The sequence below is a fragment of the Hyposmocoma kahamanoa genome, unplaced genomic scaffold (assembly GCF_003589595.1).
Source record: "Hyposmocoma kahamanoa isolate Upper Pololo Valley unplaced genomic scaffold, ASM358959v1 270, whole genome shotgun sequence".
Taxonomy (NCBI): domain Eukaryota; kingdom Metazoa; phylum Arthropoda; class Insecta; order Lepidoptera; family Cosmopterigidae; genus Hyposmocoma; species Hyposmocoma kahamanoa.
Genome location: NW_020653770.1, coordinates 1,467,773 through 1,487,500, shown reverse-complemented (window position 1 = coordinate 1,487,500; position 19,728 = coordinate 1,467,773). Strand labels below are relative to the sequence as shown.

Here is a 19,728-nt window from a genome sequence, read left to right as displayed (position 1 = left end):
AAACTCGTGTCCGCCATCTTGGATTTAGAAATGAGTGCCATATTCGTAATGAGCATCCCCAAATACCTCGAAAAGGATACCCATATAGCATATTTTGAAAAATCGTGTCCGCCATCTTGGATTTACAAATAAGTGCTATATTCGTTTTTCATCGACAAAACCGAGCATATCTGTAGGCACCTGATCGACATTGTCGGGCAAATCTGTAGGCACCTTTAACTTAATGATGAGTTAAGCAAGATACAATTTCCCCACTTTTGAGGGAAATGTTATTCCATGGCATCATTATTTGTATATTTGTGTGCGTGCCGACGAGCGTAGTTACAAGTTGCTTACGCCTACACGAATTTGGTTTTTGCCTCACTTGTGACAGTTCGTTTGATATGAAACTATCCTTCTATGCGTTATTATTCTAAGTTAATTTGTTTATTTTTTAGTAATATAATAATTATAAATAGTAGGCGGAAGGCCCCTGGGTCAAAGCAAAACGAAATGTATTCTGCAAATAATAGCGACTTTGCCAGGGGCATTACGTTAATTCCCCAACTGTGGATAAATATAATTGATAAACACCCCATTCCCAATAGATATAGACTGTTACATCTGTCCACAGTACTACGATACTGACACTCTTTGACAATGACTTACAATTATATGGACGTCGGGTCCGCGCTAAAAAGTGTCCGAACTTATAGGGCGTTAAAATTGCATACAGAGCGTCATTCACGCTTTAGTCTTCGTTTGTTCGACTGACAGCGAAGCAAGCAAAATTAGACAGTACGACGATGACATTACAATTTAAATCTAACGTTTTAGCTTTTTCATATTCCTTTACATGTCACTACGTTTAAATAGGTTGACTTGGGACATTTTTTTCGTGGTTTTTATATTAGGCCCGTCGTTCATTTATTTGTAAGTCAATGGACTTGGGACATTTTTTCATGGTTTTTGTATTAGACCCGTCGTCCATTTATTTGTAAGTCAATGCTCTTTGACAAAATTCAACAGTAAAACAAAATACTATCTCTTTAGATAGTCTTTTGTTTTTTTTATATACTCAACATCAAGCGACGGGACCACGGAAGTTACCAGTATTTATTTGGTCCGTGGACAGGACGAACAAGTCGTGCGCCCGATGGCAAGCTACATCTGTCATATCACCTACTGCGTCCGTCACCCTGAGACATAAGTTAACAAGTCCCATTTGCCTGTAATTTCACTAGCACCCTTACCCTTCAAAACCGGAACACAGTAATGCTGTCATTACTGCTTGGCGGCAGAAATAGGTTCGGTGGCAGTACTTCCCTGAACGAACTCTTTCAGAAGGAACTCTACTGCTACTAAACATGTAGTTCTTCTTCTGTGAATGTTCTTGTTTATAGATTGAAGAAAATTGGCAACTGCATATTATTACAATTATACCCACCACCAACCGCGTCTACTTCAATTCCGACGTTGGCGACGTTCGTGGGCTTGCATGAGGCTTATGTATGTGAAGATCCTCGTGCCAACGTGAGGACACTATTTTCAACATTATAATTGGTCACCGTATATGATTGGGCTTTCAATTAACATTCATACAATCGACCTTAGACATTTCTGCTACAGACTATTAAATTAATATATAATGAGACTGATGTGAAATGAGAAATCTGATGAGAAAAAAAAAAAAAAAAAAAAAAAGATGTCAATAAACGTTGACGTAGATTTATAGACTCTATAAGCCGCTCGCCGATGTTGCGCGTGTATGCCAGCCATCATTGGCATGTATGTGTAGTACTTACTTATCCCGTAATGTATTGCATTCTATCCTGATTGATGATTATTTTGAAAATAAAAGAAATTAAACGACGTCACAGCACGTTGTTCTAGATCACTTACAAATGTTTAGGGCGGCATAGCTCATAGCAAAGTTTCTTTTTTTCTTTTCATCTTATGTATACCTTCAGGTTCATCAAAGTCTGCGCAACGAGCACTTTTCATTGTATCACTTCACATTTTACTTCATGTGCTATGTGGAACAATCGTAATGACAATTTACGCCAGTCAGTTGTTTGAAATTGCAGCGCCAAACCTTTCTAAAGAACTTTGCGCTGTAATATTATCCACGACCTTCTTTATGAGCAGTGTTTTGTCTTTGGCGATTTGCGATTTGGTTGGGAGACGGGTAAGTACCTACAGGGTCTAGAGCATGACTTGACACTTAAAATTTAAAGTCAGGCCACACAGACGCGGTATAGCGGGAAAAGCGATCCGGGGGCGGACTTGCGAGAAGCAAATGCATGACAGCGGCGCGGAAGCGGACGGAGTGACACCAAAAGTGTCACGCCTCACTTCATTTTCAACCTTTTTTGTTTCATCCTCTAAGTTTCAACACAGATAAAGAAAGCGCCATGTCACTGTCGGATAGTGATGAAGAAGAACTTCTTCTTTCATTAGCGCGAATCCTGCGAAAGTTCCACATTCCTGATACTTCGCTTTGAACAGACACATACTACTATTTGATATCCTGGTTTTCATTTTTTTACTACACCCAATGACGAGATGTAGAAATTGTGGGCCTAGTGGTATATTATTTTTAAGGAGCCAACTCCTTAGATAACTTTTCCCAAATAATTTCCTTCTTCAAACTGTTTTTGTAATTTCTATCACTTGTATTAAATAAACTGGGGTATGTTTGTACCAATGATGTAAGTTTTTCGGTCTAATCCATTTTGAAACTTAATAAAACACACTCACAGTTGTAAAAAAAAACAATGTCCGCTCCCGAGCCACACCCCGCCACTGACGTTCTGTGTGGACGGTTACATAGAACTCAAAATTCAACTCTGTACCGCTTACGATAACAAAACCCGAATCCAGCAATTTGACATCTAACCTACAGATGTTAATCTTGCTTCTTAATGATGGCGAAGACTTGACGTTTGAATTTTTTGTTAGTATGACTCTTCAGACATTGTTTCTTTATAATTCAGACGGCATAAAGATTAGCGAAAGTCTTGAACTGGTCAGCTTTGTATTGATGCTTGAATTTGATGCGATTGTCTTACATATTTCAGATCCTAATGCTATCATCGACGATACTATCTGCAATATTTCTCGCTCTTCTGGCGTCACTACTTCGTTGGTGTTGGGCTCCTGAATGGACTATACCTGCAGTAGTGCTGGGTTATAGTTGTGTCTTCCAAATTGGGGCTTCGTCCGTGCCTTTTCTACAGATCTCTGAGTGCTTTGCTCATAAGGTATATAAGTAAATTTGTTACTTATGTGCTTGAATTTTATCTTATTTATTTTACGGGCATATGGCATGAACTTACTTATTATTTCTCATTTACGCTCCGTAACTTTAACCTTGTTGAGAACTTCACATGCCTTCGAAGAATGTTGTTAACTTTTTCTGGTATATATATCACAGCCATATACCACACCATGCTTCTATTTACCATTTCAAACTTGCCAATTTTAACTTTCAGTGGCATAAAACACAACAGTAAGTAGTATGCTGTCTAAAGTTCTGAGTATGCAACAATTACCATCATCATCGCCAAACCACGATTTTGCTCTAAAGAGAGGGTTCAGGCTATAGTCCACCACGCTGGACCATTGTGGGTACGCGTCTCCACCCGTTTCAAGCGTTGTAAACCTCCTACGATGTGCAGGTTTTATCACGACGTTATCCTTCACCGTTAGTGACAAGTATTGCTGCCAAACCGTAGCAGGACAATTATACTTACATATGTCAAATAAAGTTTCTACAAGTAGCTGCAAACAATAAACTTATTCTAGAATTAAGCACGAAACTGCAATCTTGTAGTTACACGAGTCTCGCTTTTTTTTATAATACCAAGGGACGAACAAGTCGTGCGTCTGAAGGTAAGCGACACGCCTGTCCATAACAGTTGCAGTGCCACTCAGAGCTTCAAATCGAAAAGATCCGCCACCCTGGACATAAGTTGACAAGTAATTTCACCAGCACCTTCCCTTCCTCCAAAACCGAAGCACAGTAACGCTGTCATTACTGCTTAGCGGCAGAAATACGTAAGGTGGTAGCACTTCCCTGGACCAACTCATCCACATGGAGCTCTACAGCTACTAAATCGCATTGCATCTAAGCTGTAACTAATCTGTTTCTTTTCAGCTCAAGAACCTCGCTTCTACAATAGTAAACAGCATATTTCGTTTGGCCAACTTCATTGTCATAGCATTATTTCCACTTGCAGTGGAACATTTAGGACTTGATGGATTATTCTTCGTATTTTCCTTCGTGTGTATTTTATTAACTGTTAGTTCGTATTTTCTTATGAGAGAAACAAGAGGCAGATCAGTTGAGGAAATACAAAAAATGTTTGACAACGGACTTTTGTATCGCAAGGAATAAAACAAATTGTTACAGTAAAACTATTGTTTTATTTTTTGTCTTTCATATTATTCTACCAAATAAAGTGGTATGCCAACCAACAGCCAAGCTTAACGCTATTAAACATAGCATAATATGAACCTATTGAGTTAACTTACAGCTGCTTGTAATATGTTTAAGTTTTTGTAAAAGTACTAAATAAATTAAAAAAAAAAAAAAAAAAAGGTAGCTGTAAAAGGACCTTAGTGAAGAAAATCCTTTCATATATTTCTCACAGATGGCGCTTTGGCAAAAAGGTCATTAAAAACCAAAACTAAAAATCTGCAACAAACGCATGGAAAAATCGTGATGTCTGTCGATTCATTTCGTAGCTTAATTGCCATTGGCGTCTTGACGCCATTGGCAATTAAGCAAGAAAACTTTAACCAACCAAACAAACAAAAATTAACCAAGCAAACTGTACCAGGTACAGTTTGCTTAGTACGAATCCAACCAGATCGAAAATCGTTGAAAGTATAAACAAATCGACTTGGCGCATTTAGGACCTCCACTGAAATGACTCTAATTGTTTAGTTCGCAAATTCAAGTTAACTTTCAGGTTAACTTAACAATTTGCTTAAATTTAAATTTACTTGCTTCTTTGGACTTCGGTTCAACTCCATCAATGCCGGTCGTCCTGTCCTCCGCGACCTCAGCGTGGCTACACCGTTTAAAGTGGTGATACAATGGCGGTGGGGACGCGGGGGAAAAGAGACGTGTCGGTTTGCCTTTGCCGCTCTTCCTTCCTTCGAGGCCGAATTTGGATGATGGCCCGTGCGGTGGGCGCTCCAAGAAACTTTATTCGGAGAGCCCACGCGGATGCGCGTAGGGTGTTGCGAGCCTACCAACAGATCCGCCGCGAGAGCTGGGTGAGCATCCACTGACTTCACAATTGAGGGGATGTTGCCCTGGCCCCCATGACTCCTGGGTAGCGGACTCGTGGCGGCCATTCTCACAATTCGGTGTTCTCAGCCTAATTAGGCCGGTAAACCGGTAATTACCGTCGCCTTTTTTTTCACTTATCTAAACCTAATAACATTGAATATGAAAAACTTTAAGCCAAACTATCAATATGTCTAAATGGCATTATAATAGACAAAGTAATTTTCAAGATACTAAGACTTAAATATTTTATGGAAACAGTAATTAGAAATTGTTATTTTCCATGACTGCGATAATTAGAAACTTTCAAGCGTTAAAAAAAATTACAAAAACAATTAAAAATAACAACTAACAACATTTCAATAAGTTTCATTTCGAATTTTGCAATTAATTATACCGAAACAAAAGATTCTTTTGTAATTTTTTTTTCTCTGAAGGTTGAAATAATCAAAATATAAATAATGACACTTTTCTTGTAATAACTGTGATTAATCATAAGAAATTATTGGAGTAATTTTTAATAATTACTTATTATATTTAATATATTTTATTTAAAAAAATCTTGAATGGATCTTGTATCGGCAGAAATAAACCAAATGTTGCAGGATATAAAGATAATAATTCGATGTATCAAAAGAAATCGATTAGGCTCTAGTCGTGGTGTCAACAAATCCGTACAAGCACAGGATTTTGAATCTTCGTCTAAGGGTTTCGTATTTGTGACGTTTCTAGAAGATGTACCTACATGGCTGTTAGCTGCTGCTGCTGATAAAAAATATTTTTACATGGTATTTTTTAACAAAGAAATAATAATAATAATAAACTCACAAATAGCTCTACATGCTACTGGCTAAGAACTACTCTGATTTTAACTACAAATACTTAGTAAGTATTGTTGATGAAAAAGATAGAGTCACATCGTATATCGATGCCAACGATTCTCCCTAAGAAGAGAACTTAAAACTAATAAAATGATCACGATGAAAACAAGTTAACATAGCGACATCTCTCGCCAGGACTGGTAGCTGCAAAGGTATTAACTGGGTGATAAATCTGTCATAGATTACTCATAGATGGCGCTACGACTAAAAAGTCGTTGAAAGACCAAGTACAAAGACACGACGCAAGCACATAGAAGAATTCGTGAGGTCCGTTGGTTCGTTCCGTGGCTTAGTTGGTATAGCGTCTGGCACGGTATGCAAGAAGACGTCGGTTCGAATCCGACCGGATCGAAGGAATTTTTTCTGAGTGTTTTTTCTGAGTGTTCGATCTTTGTATTAATAAGCACAATATCCTCCAACTTCTTTTTTTTAGTAAAATCTACTTTATTTGTCTACTCTATTTTACTTACGTCAAGAGCAGATTTAATATTGACAGACAGATTATGTATATTTGCCAAAAAAAGTTTTTAACTATTGTACCTCTCTATAATGTATCAGGTGTATCATTTAGATAACGTAATTATATATGAACGAACTTGTCTGTCTGTTAATAGATTCTAGTTTGGAAATCTGTGTTGGAAAAGTTTTATTTCACACTCTTCGTAATATATCCTGTAGAATATCGATAAGCAGGTAACTTTACGGCTCCAAATAGAGTACGTTCAAGCAGAGAAAGTGTGTTCAAGGATCTGCTGGTACACCTCTACTAATTTTGAGTCATCTATAAGCCTCTTGGCATGCTTTGCAACTGAATTCAAGGTGGCCAGTTGCTATTTAACAGAACCAGAAGTGTTAGGATTTGTGCTTGGTACAGTACAGCTGAAGCAATTGTCCCCGTGTGAAGTAACGCCTTCACCTGGAAAGGATGCCAAGCATCTTGGCTGCATTTTTGACCATGGATTCTATGTAACTGCTGAAGTTCAAATCGGACGAAGGTCCATTCGAAGTAGGATAAGGGTACTGGTGACTCTTTAGGTGAGAATTGTCAACATTATTCGTCAGGGTGACGGGCACAATGGCGGTGCCCTCAGGTCTTTAATACCATAAAAACCTCGCCTAACGGTCATTGGAAGTCAAACGCCAGAAAATGGATGGCTTAAATTCGTTACTGTTCGAAAACCCTGGGACATAAACTAGTGAACATCTAATATCTATTAGAGACAGTAAACTTGAATAGCAAGAATTAGCTACTAAACATAGCTATCTTTATGACTGAGAATTACGACCCTTTCGGTTGTTATATAAGTATATACAAAATATATCGGCAAATATTTCATTCCTTCTGCTCTCGTAATTTTGTGCACGCTCTTTTTTATAAATTACATTCTATTGTTCAAAATGCGAGGAATATTGGTTCAAATTTGGGCGTCGTCTATAAGTACGTAAAGATAATATTTAAAGAGGATTCATTAGACATTAGTCAGAAACGGTTATGCGTGCCTAAAAGTCGAGTCTCAAATTAAGTAATCCATTAACAGAGTAAAGAAATTCAAATCTGGAGACATTATCCCCGATTGCCCAGACCTGATAAGTTCAACTGGAACTCAAGCTTAGGATACGTTAAATTTTTAAATCCTATTTTTATTTTTAAATTTTTTAATCTAATGTAAACGTATAGTCAATGTTGTTAAACAATGGCCTAAAAGCTAAAATGTGGCTGGCCAGGATTACATCTTTTTTTACGACCACGTTCTGAGATCAAAGTAACTGTACAACACGAACAATTGTAAAACAGGGAAGGAAAAAACTTGAGACCAGGCATATTGACACAGATAAATAAAATTTATTTTTACAGTGTCTCTTGGAATGATGTTGACAGGATCATGTTTTGCTTGGGCATCTCACGCCTTATACGTTCTACAGAGTGAAAAATCTCCTACTGGGTCTCCTATTTCAGAATCCGAAGCTAATTTAGTTGGATCCATGTTAATGCTTGGGAATTTTATCGGGACGCCTTTCAGTGCATGGGTGTCTGACAGGATAGGAAAGAAGAAGACTAGTGTTTTATGTGCATTGGGATTAGCGGTAAGCTGTTCTGTGTTTATACACACACTTTGAGCGATTATGTTCTTAATATTTTTTGCTTGTAATGTGTTTCAAACTATAAATGGACGAAGATTGATGAAAGATATTTCGCGGAAAAGAGCGGGCAAGTTGGTAAGCACCGACCAAGGCGAACTTACCACGACCATTTGGTCCTCTATTTAGAGGAGGCCTTTCTAAAGCAAGGCCTAGTCAAAAGTACCCTTAACCGATGAGCGTGTCATTGGTACATGTTGATCAGGAGAAAAGGGTATGTCAGGATCGTAGCAAGTAACAGGTTGAGGTCTCTGCCTGTCTCGATGGAAAAGACCATGAAGTGTATACATGTGTTTCAGGCAATTTTTTTCACAATTAACCCATCACAACTGAAAGATAATTTTCTTTTCCAGATATCTTGGGTCTTAATAACAACAGCCAGAAACGTACTCCTTATTATAATAGGCAGAATGATCCTCGGACTTGTAACAGGGATCCAAGCAGTCATCTGCTTTCCTTTCGTTGCAGAAATCAGCCAGGATTCTTATAGAGGAACTTTAAGTTCTATAATCCTTGTAACATATACCTTCGGCCTCTTATTTGCATATCTGATCGGATGGTTTTGTAGTTATGACATGGTGAATTACATTAATTTGGCTTTGAGTGTATTATTCGTCGTGCTTTCGTTTTATCTGAAGGAGACTCCAGCATTTTTGATTGCCAATAGGCGAGAAAAGGTAAAGAAAGATTTGTAAAACTCTTCGGTTCAACTTGGTAACTTTCTTGTACAATTTGGTAACTTTCGAGAACAAAAATCGCCACACTCTTTTCTCAAACAACAGCACTTTGCGTGAGAATCTTATACCAGCAGTCCAAACTCAAAGCATATCCCAATTACATTTTAAACTTCTACCTACTTATCCACGACTACCTATTATATTATTTTTAAAGTAAAGATGTCATAAAAATTTACTGTTTGGACCATTGACTTACAAATAAATGGACGACGGGTCTAATACAAAAACCACGAAAAAAATGTCCCAAGTCAACCTATTTGAACGTAGTGACATGTAAAGGGATATGAAAAAGCTAAAAGGTTGAATTTAAATTGTAATGTCATCGCAATACTGTCTAATTTGGCTTGCTTCGCTGTCAGTCGAACAAACGAAGACTAAAGCGTGAATGACGCTCTGTATACGATTTTAACGCCCTGTAAGTTCGGACACTTTTAGCGCGGACCTGACGTCCATATAATAAAAAAATAGTTTTGACAAAGTATTTAAATAATCTTGCGTTTTCAGGAAGCATTAAAATCGTTACAATTCTACCGGGGAGCATCAAAAGCTACCCCAAAGATTTTAAAAGAAATGACACAATTGAGTCAGCAGAGTGAATGTGAAAACAAAGCCTCAGTCGCTGATAATTTATTAGACCCTAGAGCTGAAAAGGAATTGTTAAACCACACGAAGGTGGGGTCTAATAGTGAAATAAGTACATGGAAAATGCTTTGTAAGTTTTTGTAAGGGAATTATCAATATCTCTGTTTCTAACTAATTTCTATCGGCGCAAAGTTTCCGTCATTATTTTCCAATTCAAATTAACAGCTGTTTAAGCGAGAGGATTTCCTACAAGTAAATACTTTTATTAGTTAAAAAAAGAATGAAATCATCAAGGAATATATCAATAATTTATTTGTAACATGTATAAATGACTGACATGATGCTAGAGCTGGTTTGCAGCATAAAAGAAATATTCAATCGGGATTTTGCACAAAGAAGTTCCTCTAACTAGAAAGCTAAAGGCTGAACTTTAAAAATCTATCAATCTACCTATCACTCTGTTTCTCTTTCTATGTTCCCGACCTATTCCTCGTCTACTTCAACTCCGAAGTTGGTGACGTTCGAGTGCTTGCATGTGGCTTATATACACAAACTTCTGCGTGAAGATTCTCTCACACCGCAGGCATGTGAGCACCCCTTTTGAAAATATGTTCGATAACAGCTCGCTCTTTCTATTAATCACGCGTAGAATCGATCTTACGCGCCGTTCATCCCCAAAGATAGCTACCAAATTCATTAATCAAACATCTATAAAGTTCCTTACTTCTATATTTTGTATACCTTCAGGTTCATCAAAATCAGCACAACGAGCACTTTTTATTGTATCACTCCACATGCTACTACTAGTACTATGTGGAACAATCGTAATGACAACTTATGCTAGTCAGTTGTTTGAAGCCGCAGCGCCAAACCTTTCTAAAGAACTTTGCGCTGTAATATTGTCCACGACCTTCTTTGTGAGCAGCGTTTTGTCCTTAGTGATTTGCGATTTGGTTGGCAGACGGGTGAGTACAGGGTTCAAAGCACGTCAGGCTTGGCACTTAAGATTTAAATTCAACTTTGTACCTATCGTCAACCTAACAGTCAAAATCCTATGTGTCAAGCTAGATATGCTTTTGATTGTACTTTTGTTACATGTATCATTCAGTTACAAGCACAGTATTTCATCTCTTTATTAACTTACCGACACCTATTAACCTCCTGCATTTAGCGCAATGTGATAGGTAGCTCACTCTCCTGTACAGTCCTGGATGAAGCTAAAACAATTTTACGTCTAACATATTATAACTGTTAATCTGGCTTGAAAACTTGCTTTTGGACCAGATGGTAGCGAAATTACCTACTCATTGTTATTAGAGGATATATTGTTTCTTTATAACTCCAACAACATGACGATTGGCGAGATTGTTGATCGTGTCAGTTTTATTGATGCGATTGTCTTACACATTTCAGGTTCTAATGATATCATCGACGGTATTATCTGGGATATTTCTCGCTCTCCTGGCATCACTCCTTCGTTGGTCCTGGGCTCCTGAATGGACTATACCCGCAATGGTTCTGGGTTATAGTTGCGTCTTCCAATTAGGTGCTGCGTCTGTGCCTTTTCTCCAGATCTCTGAATGCTTTGCTCATGAGGTACTTAAATCGATAAATTTATCATCTATATGCATGATATTCTGTGAAATGATAGAACCTACGTTCTCTAATTTACGTTCCATTAATAGACACGAGTTTATCGAAAACGAGGTTAGTAATTTGTCACATAAATCCTAGTAAAAAAATCACAAGCCCTGGAGTTTTATTAACATTTTCTGATAAAGACGCATATCACCATACACAGATATCACCACCATCTTTCTCATCATGCTATTCACGATCAAATACTTGGAAATTTTAATGCTTTGTTGTATAAAATACAACAATTCTAGTTCTATGTATAGATCAATTATCATCATCGTCATCGTCAAACCATTGTAAGTCCCACTGCTGGGCACAATTTCCTTCTAAGAGGAGGGTTTAGGACATACTCCACCACTCTGGACTTCACGCGTTTCCAAGGGTTGTGAACCTTCTGTGACGTGGTGCTTTTATTTCGATATGTTATCCTTCACCCCTTAACTACGGGTATTGCAATCAAACCGTCCGTAGATTAGCGATGCGCGACTTTTTATTGTTACTAATCCGCTGAACCCCCGCTAATGTCCCGCTCCCCGCCACTGACGCTCTGTGTGTATGATTGCATGGAACGCAATGTGTTACAACACCCGCGCCCGCATCCGCCGCGGGCCCGACTAGCGCCCGCTCTGTCTGTTTGTTATGGCGTTCGGCCCCGCACCGCCGCCGCCCGGCCGCCGTGCGTTTCAGTGTGGCCAGAGCATAAGCCACGGAACGAACCAACGGACGTCACGACTTTTTCGATGTCTTTGTTGTAGATCTTTGTTTTGGTTTTTATTGACTTTGTTGCCGCAGCGCCATCTGCGAGAAATCTATGAAAGTTTTTCTTCATTCATGGAGACCTCTAATTACTTTCTTTCTTTTCAGCTCAAGAACCTCGCTTCTACTGTTGTCAACTCTGTATTGTGTCTAGCCAACTTCATTGTTATAGCATTATTTCCACTTGCAGTAGAACGCTTAGGACTCGATGGATTATTCTCAGTATTCTCCTTCGTGTGTATTTTATTAACTGTAAGTTCATATTTTCTTATGAGAGAAACAAGAGGCAGATCAGTTGATGAAATCCAAAAAATGTTTACCTATGGACTTTTGTATCGGAAGGAATAAAATTGTTTAATTTTTAAAATTTTTTTATGCTATGACTATACCCTATAAGCGTAAATCCTTTTAAAAAACCATTGGCCATTTAAAGGAGCATACTGTATAATGGAAATAAAAAATACATATTCGGTTTTTTTTTAAATAAATAAGTTGTGACGTCTCAAAGTTTTCCGAAAAATTGTGAACAATATTGACAGATTCGCTCTGGGCATTTTGAAGGGAAAAATGTCGTTTTAATTTTGACTTTCAATTATTTTGTGAAATCTAGTTTAAAGTGGAATAGGATAGTGCTATTCTACCTTAATCGAAGATTAAAACGCGAAATTATACGAATCTCGAACTTAAATACCCGTATCGGCCCGTTTTAAGGAATCCCGAGTCAATCCAAGCACGCCGCCTCAAATTGCCTATCCTCTTTGTGGCGGCCATATTTACAGAAACAATTAAACTTCATGTTTAGGCTGACGGCTTTGCCAAAGCCTTAATAAACTAAAAAAAAAACAATATTGACACTTTTTTTGACAGATTTTTGATTGCTATAGCAACAACAATGGTGTGGGGGCAGTGGGAGGAGTCAGCGCGTGAGTTTATGTATGTGTGAGGCAACAAAGTACGGAGCTAACGCGCGATGCGTTGGCTCAGGTCTGTCGTCACGCGGCACGACGTGACGTCTAGATATTCGGCGCCGATCGCGACCTTAGCGTGGTTACGCGTTAGAAATCATTGGGAAATATTAACCTCAAAAATAAATGGAATTTTATCGTTTTATTTCACTAATGTTTTTTAAAAATTACTGAATGTTATGCAAAGGAAAAAAAGGACAGTAATTCTTTATCAACCTGTACATTGCAATGGATGAAATATTTGCATTATCTTCAAATCTGAATCCGTTATTTTTGGCATCCCCACAAAAACTAAACGTCTCACAGAAAAATAATTTTGACTTGAATTGGAGAATAGCAAAACCCACCATTAAAATAATTGCTCCTTAATCAACTTTAAAAATCAACTTTATGCGCTAACAATTCAGTCATAAATTTAACAAAAAAAAACACAAATTTACACAATTACGTTTCAACACAGTCATAATTAGTGGCAGATTTGCCCTGAGGCCCAGTAGGCCTGGGCCTAGGGCGGCCAGATTTTAGGGGCAATCAATCGTGTCAAAAAAAATCACTGATGATCACAAGAAATAACTCAAAATAACTGAATATTCTAAAGGCTTACACTTATTATATTTAATTTTGTATAAGAATGAGCTCATAATATGTAACACATAAATCTGAAAATTTAAAAACTAAAGAAGAACGGCGAAAGCTGGTCTTCGCTAGTATAATTAGTTTACGCCTAGTTATCATTATATTATTTTTGTACATTTGTAGAAGTCAGGAATAAAGAAATTGCAAAACAATGTATTTTATAATAGTTGCAAGAACATAACGCAATTGATTCTATTCGACCATAGATTAAGTAACGTTCTTATACGTGCGTTTTTTTAAGCATGATTGAATGTATAACTACCTAAAGTATTGGTTATTTTATAGTACACACATAAATTATTTCATTAAAGCTTTATAATAAATACCTAATGAAATAATTAATTAAACAGTAATAGCAATAAATAAAACACAATGTGACAAAAATATTTATACAATATATAAATGAGAGATAATGAAAGTTGCAAAGGAACGTTTTGACAAGAAACCTCTTGCCAATGTCAATGTCACATTGATTTTTTTAAATTTATTAAGGCTTTGGCAAAGCCATCAGCCTAAACATGAAGTTTAATTATGTTTCTGTAAATATGGCCGCCACAAAGAGGATAGGCAATTTGAGGCAGCGTGCTTGGATTGACTCGGGATTCCTTAAAACGGGCCGATACGGGTATTTTAGTTCGAGATTCGTATAATTTCGCGTTTTAATCTTCGATTAAGGCACAATAGCACTATCCTATTCCACTTTAAACTAGATTTTACAAAATAATTGAAAGTCAAAATAAAAACGACACTTTTCCCTCCAAAAGGTCCAGAGCGAATCAGTCACATTGATATCGAGAACAGTGTGACCATTTGTGGCAGATTTCTGCCATTTGGGCAAATTTAATTTTTATTCACTTTCATTGCTGCAGAACATGATAAGTTACATTAAATGTAGCTGAGGTTGGCAGATTTAGGAATATTCGGGAAGTTCTTTATTATTTTTTGGAAACAAACTGAAAACTTGTTGCTTTCTGCTATTACGAACATACACCTGAAGCGAAATAAAGGACAATGTTATAAATATCAAATTTATAACCCCAGCTTCTACAGTCTCAACTCAATTAGCTGTTTGGATGCTTTGATAATGAATCACAAGTATTGATAGTTCTCCTTAATACAAGTCGTCAAAAACACTGGATCAAAACACGGGATGTCGCCATCCTTCTTTACAGAATTCCATCTCAACTCAGTCATAATTAATTACCAAAATGTACTTTGTAACCTAACCACCAACTCCTTACGAGAAACGACGAGCAAATGGTACGGTCCGCGCTTTGATGACGCTTTACATAGCAGTGGCCAGTGGGAAGAAAGAGTCTCCTAACAATGCAGGAGCTGTAGAGCTCCTTGTGAAAGAGTTCGTCCAGGGAAGTACTGCCACCTTGCCTTACCTATTTCTGCCACCAAGCAGTAATATGAGTATCGTTCCTCAGATCTTTGCGATTTGAAGCTCAGCTCAACTGTTCTGGACAAGCTACATGCTTACTAACAGCCACGACTTGCACTAGGTAGCTACTGGGATCTTAAAAAGAGTGTTGCATCGTTTTTATTATAAAGCATATATAGGTAAAACACAAAGATTAACATCGCAGGAATGCGCGATTCGCAATTCGCAAATTCTTGCGATGCGTCGTGCGACGTCGCATCGCAGTTTTGTGGTTCGACCCTAACCTCCACTGAAATAATCCCAATTGTCCTCAACAAATTAATTCAAAATGAAGATGCATAAATTGATTTTAAAATAAATTATGCATATTCTGATTACAAAATCGCTTAACCGTGGAAGAAAACGTCTTTGTTTACTGATCTTCTCATGGCTGTGTTTTTGTAGTTTCTAATGGCACAATTAGGCATTTTATGCGTTTTCAATGCGATGCCAAAGTTCTGACTAGCGTCATCTGCTAATAAAATAAGAAGTGGTTTTGTTTATTTCTTTTTTAGTTGTTTTTATTCTGTTTTGTACTATTCCTAAGATTTCATATGTAAGAATAATTATTTTTTTATATTGCAGTTAATAATTTAAACTTTGAGTTTCGGTTTCTTAAATAAAAAAACACACATTTTTAATCGACTTTAAAAAGTAGGAGTTTTTCAATTCGAATGTATTTTTTTTGTGTGTAAGTTACGCAATTACTCCGACATGTGTGAACCGGTTTCGAAGATTCTTTTTTTGATTTCACTTCCAAAGGCATTGACTTACAATTATATGGACGTCGGGTCCGCGCTAAAAAGTGTCCGAATTTATAGGGCGTTAAAATCGTATACAGAGCGTCATTCCCGCTTTAGTCTTCGTTTGTTCGACTGACAGCGAAGCAAGCAAAATTAGACAGTACTGCGATGACATTACAATTTAAATTCAACGTTTTAGCTTTTTCATATTCCTTTACATGTCACTACGTTTAAATAGGTTGACTTGGGACATTTTTTTCGTGGTTTTTGTATTAGACCCGTCGTCCATTTATTTGTAAGTCAATGCTTTTATGTATTATTTATTCAATTTGTTTTATACAATACGTAAATAAACACTTAGGTTAATAATAAAAAAAAGTGATTACGACCAATACGACTAATTTGTTTTTAACTGATGGAAATTCCAACAATAAGAAGTACACGGTATAGTACACGGTATACTTAAGTAAATAAACATTAAAATATATTAAATAAATTGTTAACTAAATTTTTATTGAATTGATATTCAATTATTTTTTGTGAAATTACTCCACTAGTTTGTTATAATTATTAATACAAAGATCGAACACTCAGAAAAAACACTCAGAAAAATTCCTTCGATCCGGTCGGATTCGAACCGACGTCTTCTTGAATACCGTGCCAGACGCTATACCAACTAAGCCACGGAACGAACCAACGGACCTCACGAATTTTTCTATGTGCTTGCGTCGTGTCTTTGTACTTGGTCTTTCAACGACTTTTTAGTCGTAGCGCCATCTATTATCTATAAATTGTTAACATTAAAAAGCGTCAAAATCTAAATAGCGAGAACAAGTAGTTTAATTGAAGTTGGAGTACGTACTATTTTCTGGTTGAAGCATGGGTTCGTCGTCACGAGAGCAAATATTTGCGATATTTTCTGGATCAGTGGTGGTTTTATTTTCTTTGTTTTTTATTTGTAACCGACTTTAAAAAAAGGAGGAGGTTCTCAATTCGACTGTATGTTTTTTTTTTGTATGTATGTTACGCGATAACTCCGGTGTTTGTGAACATATTTTCATAATTCTTTTTTACTTGAAAGAAGGTACCTCCATAGTGGTCCCATTTAATTTTGAAGAACATCATCCACCTCTAAGGATGGCTTGACGATGGCTGACGCATGAATTTTCATTTTTATAAATAGCGCCTAAATTTTATTATAACATTCTCCAATTCAAGGCGTTTTTCTCTCAATATACTTTGAGTAGTGAGAACCGATTTTTATTATCTCCTGTGTCAAGTTCCCTATAGTGGCGAACTAGGGTATAAATCCGAGTTTGCGCGCTTTCCGGTAACTAATTTCCATAAAACTTGGTAATTATATGTAAATCCTACGTGGATTTGAGGTCGGTTTTTTTAGTATTCTGTACTGAGGTTATTTTTTGAAAACAAAACTGCTGCAAGCGGCGGTGGGCGAAAAATGCAATGCAGTATGGCTGCATTTCTACTAAATAAAGTGGGTATGTCTTTGTGTCCCGCAGTGCAGCGCGGCGCAGCCTGACGTCACCAGCTTGTGCCACCACGGGCACTACAAAGTGTGGAATGAACTTTTCTAAAATGATTTTGGCCTAGGTGTTCTGGGTAATACCGCGTACTGTATTCCGTAGCTCTTGGTCCCGGGTTCATTTCCCGGTAGAATCAATTTGTGAAATGTACTTTTGTCTGTTCTGTTGCCTACCACCTGGTCTCAAGCTAGGGAACTCCCTGCACTCATTATGAGTGCCGGAGAAACTGAATCCAATACCGAACCCAAAAATAAAAAGAACCCAATTATGTACCTAGCTACACAGGAACATCTCCAGTCAGAGGAACACCAGTTTTGTTTACTGCTATCGACTTGTTTTGGTTTCTCATTTCACATAGGTTCAGAAAAGTGCAATGGAACCTACCTATTCTGTACTACCTAAATTTACTAGGTGTGAACCCAAGAAGTTGCATACTTCAGTTATTTCAACAAACAGTTCTATAGTTTACAACACATTGTAATTTATACAAATAATTTGTATCCCTACAGCAAGTGATGCTATAAAACAGAGAGAGATAATTCTAATCTTCATCGATTTTCATCTTCATGTTCCAGATTTTCCAAAGAAATACTTGTAAACACCATTTTCCCGCTAGTGCAAGTTCAGCCATAATAATTAATTAATATCTTTTAAAATCGAATATATAAAATCAATATTAATATAAGAAACTTAAATATTTCTAAAAGTCAAAAGCCAAAACAGATTGATGAATTTTTTATATTAAAAATGTTCATAAGGCCGCGTGTATACGATAAGTAAAGTCACCGGATCTACGCAAGAATTCGTGTCATTTCTACACACGAACTGTGTACACAGCCTCGACGCCGCCGCCGCCGCCGGGCAAGAAAAAAATCTTGTCTACCCCCGACGCGACGCGCTGTGCCGCTATTGCAAAGGGAGCATTGTCAGTAAACGAACGTTCATGCGCGTGGATTGAGTTTGCAAAGTACCACTGTTGCTTGCAAAGTACCACTGTTGCTTACAAAGTACCACTGTTGCTTGCAAAGTACCACTGTTGCACCACTCATTTCATTGCGACTAATAAAATGGATGATTTATTTATAAGTTTAGTAGACGAACGACCCGTATTGTGGGACAAAACCTTAGAAATTTCTAACGTTAAACGACGTACTTTTAAGGCATGGAGAGAAATATTTATTATTCTGTACATATAATTTTCAATCACCATTTTTTTTTTATTAGTAGTCAACATATTTCTTCACACAATCGGTAGTAAAACGACAGCTACCTGGAAGTACACTGACACGTTTACCCTACACACATCTGCCCGAAAGCATTCGCATGGTATACATACTCATCATTTTCTTGTCTGCAACAGACACGAAATATTTTCGTGGCTAGATCTGACAAAATTCTTATTGTGTACAAGGCCATTCTCGTCTTTTCTGTTGCAGACAAGACGAATTTCTTAGCGTGTACAGGCGCCGTAAATGTCAAACAACACCAAGACGCACTTAAGCAAAAATTTCACTCAAGTCGATCTTAGTGAAGAATTTTCTTAAGCGCGACTTTTGTTTCGTTCATAAATACGGGTGTAAGTCATGCTGTCGACGTGGCAGTTGCAACGTACCTAGCGGCTTAGAGTGGTTACACACGGGGACGTTTAGCAGCGATGCAAACGCGCGTTCTTGATACACTTGCGATTTATAGACGATTGCATCGACGCAAACGCGCGACAGCATTGATACAGTCGCTTATGTTAAACAAGTTATATACTGTAACACCACGTACAAGAAATATTAGTAACCTCGCCTTGCCGCTAGATGGCGGTGGGATCAAAATAGAACGCGCTGTCGAAGTCTTAACTAAATTACCATTTAAGTTGCAACAGGAAATTGCTTTTTTTGCCTATGAGTGGCATTCCAGCACTTCCACCGGGTGGGATACTTGGATGAAAGCTCATAGAATCGTCGTTGTTGATCGTCAATAAAATATCGTCAATAAAAGCAGCCGTTGCGCATTTGGAGATTCAAGAGTCATTCTTCACCCTTCCTCGCGTCGTGTACCTATTACAGTACGAAGAATCTATATAGTTTTATGCACAATATTTTGTTCTGTTAATTGTAAATTTAAAACTGAAATTAATAAATATTTTAAATAAATAAATTAGATAATTAATTTAAAGCGTGCATCGCGTTTGTATCGCGTTTGCATCGCCTTTGCATCGCTGCTAAAAGTCACCGTGTGTAACCGCTCTTACCTTAGATTGGAACTATATTTTACTATATTTACCAAACTGTAAATATTATCAACGAGCTTCTGTCTAAAGAGTATAGTTAATACTTTCAGACTGGTTACAAATATTTACCACAGGATCTAAACTTCATTGTCTCTCTATATGTATCTAACTTGTTTGTCTGT

General features: G+C 37.4%; 2 protein-coding genes across 2 annotated transcripts in view; both read left to right on the top strand.

The window, feature by feature from the left end:
• The window catches only part of LOC113229047 (facilitated trehalose transporter Tret1-like), a 16,803-nt gene extending 12,425 nt beyond the window's left edge, over positions 1-4,378 (top strand). Inside the window, exons 5-7 of the mRNA XM_026462529.1 lie at positions 1,950-2,167; positions 3,060-3,242; positions 4,139-4,378. Coding sequence (XP_026318314.1) covers positions 1,950-2,167; positions 3,060-3,242; positions 4,139-4,378 — 641 coding nt within the window. The remainder of the gene's footprint in view (positions 1-1,949; positions 2,168-3,059; positions 3,243-4,138) is intronic.
• Positions 4,379-5,082: 704 nt separating this feature from the next.
• On the top strand, positions 5,083-12,359 carry LOC113229023 (facilitated trehalose transporter Tret1-like). Its single transcript, XM_026462493.1, has 7 exons — positions 5,083-5,265; positions 8,083-8,244; positions 8,652-8,975; positions 9,540-9,747; positions 10,365-10,582; positions 11,031-11,213; positions 12,120-12,359. Exons 1-7 carry the CDS (start codon positions 5,083-5,085, stop codon positions 12,357-12,359), a joined length of 1,518 nt encoding a protein of 505 aa, XP_026318278.1.
• Positions 12,360-19,728: the final 7,369 nt, after the last annotated feature.

What these genes read in the sequence shown, in the direction of transcription:
- LOC113229023 (XM_026462493.1), top strand. Translation starts at nt 5,083, where the DNA reads ATGGCGGTGGGGACGCGGGGGAAAAGAGACGTGTCGGTTTGCCTTTGC. An exon ending in TTGCCAATAGGCGAGAAAAG is followed by an intron (nt 8,976 to 9,539) that starts GTAAAGAAAGAT and finishes TTGCGTTTTCAG; the next exon opens with GAAGCATTAAAATCGTTACA. An exon ending in AAGTACATGGAAAATGCTTT is followed by an intron (nt 9,748 to 10,364) that starts GTAAGTTTTTGT and finishes GTATACCTTCAG; the next exon opens with GTTCATCAAAATCAGCACAA.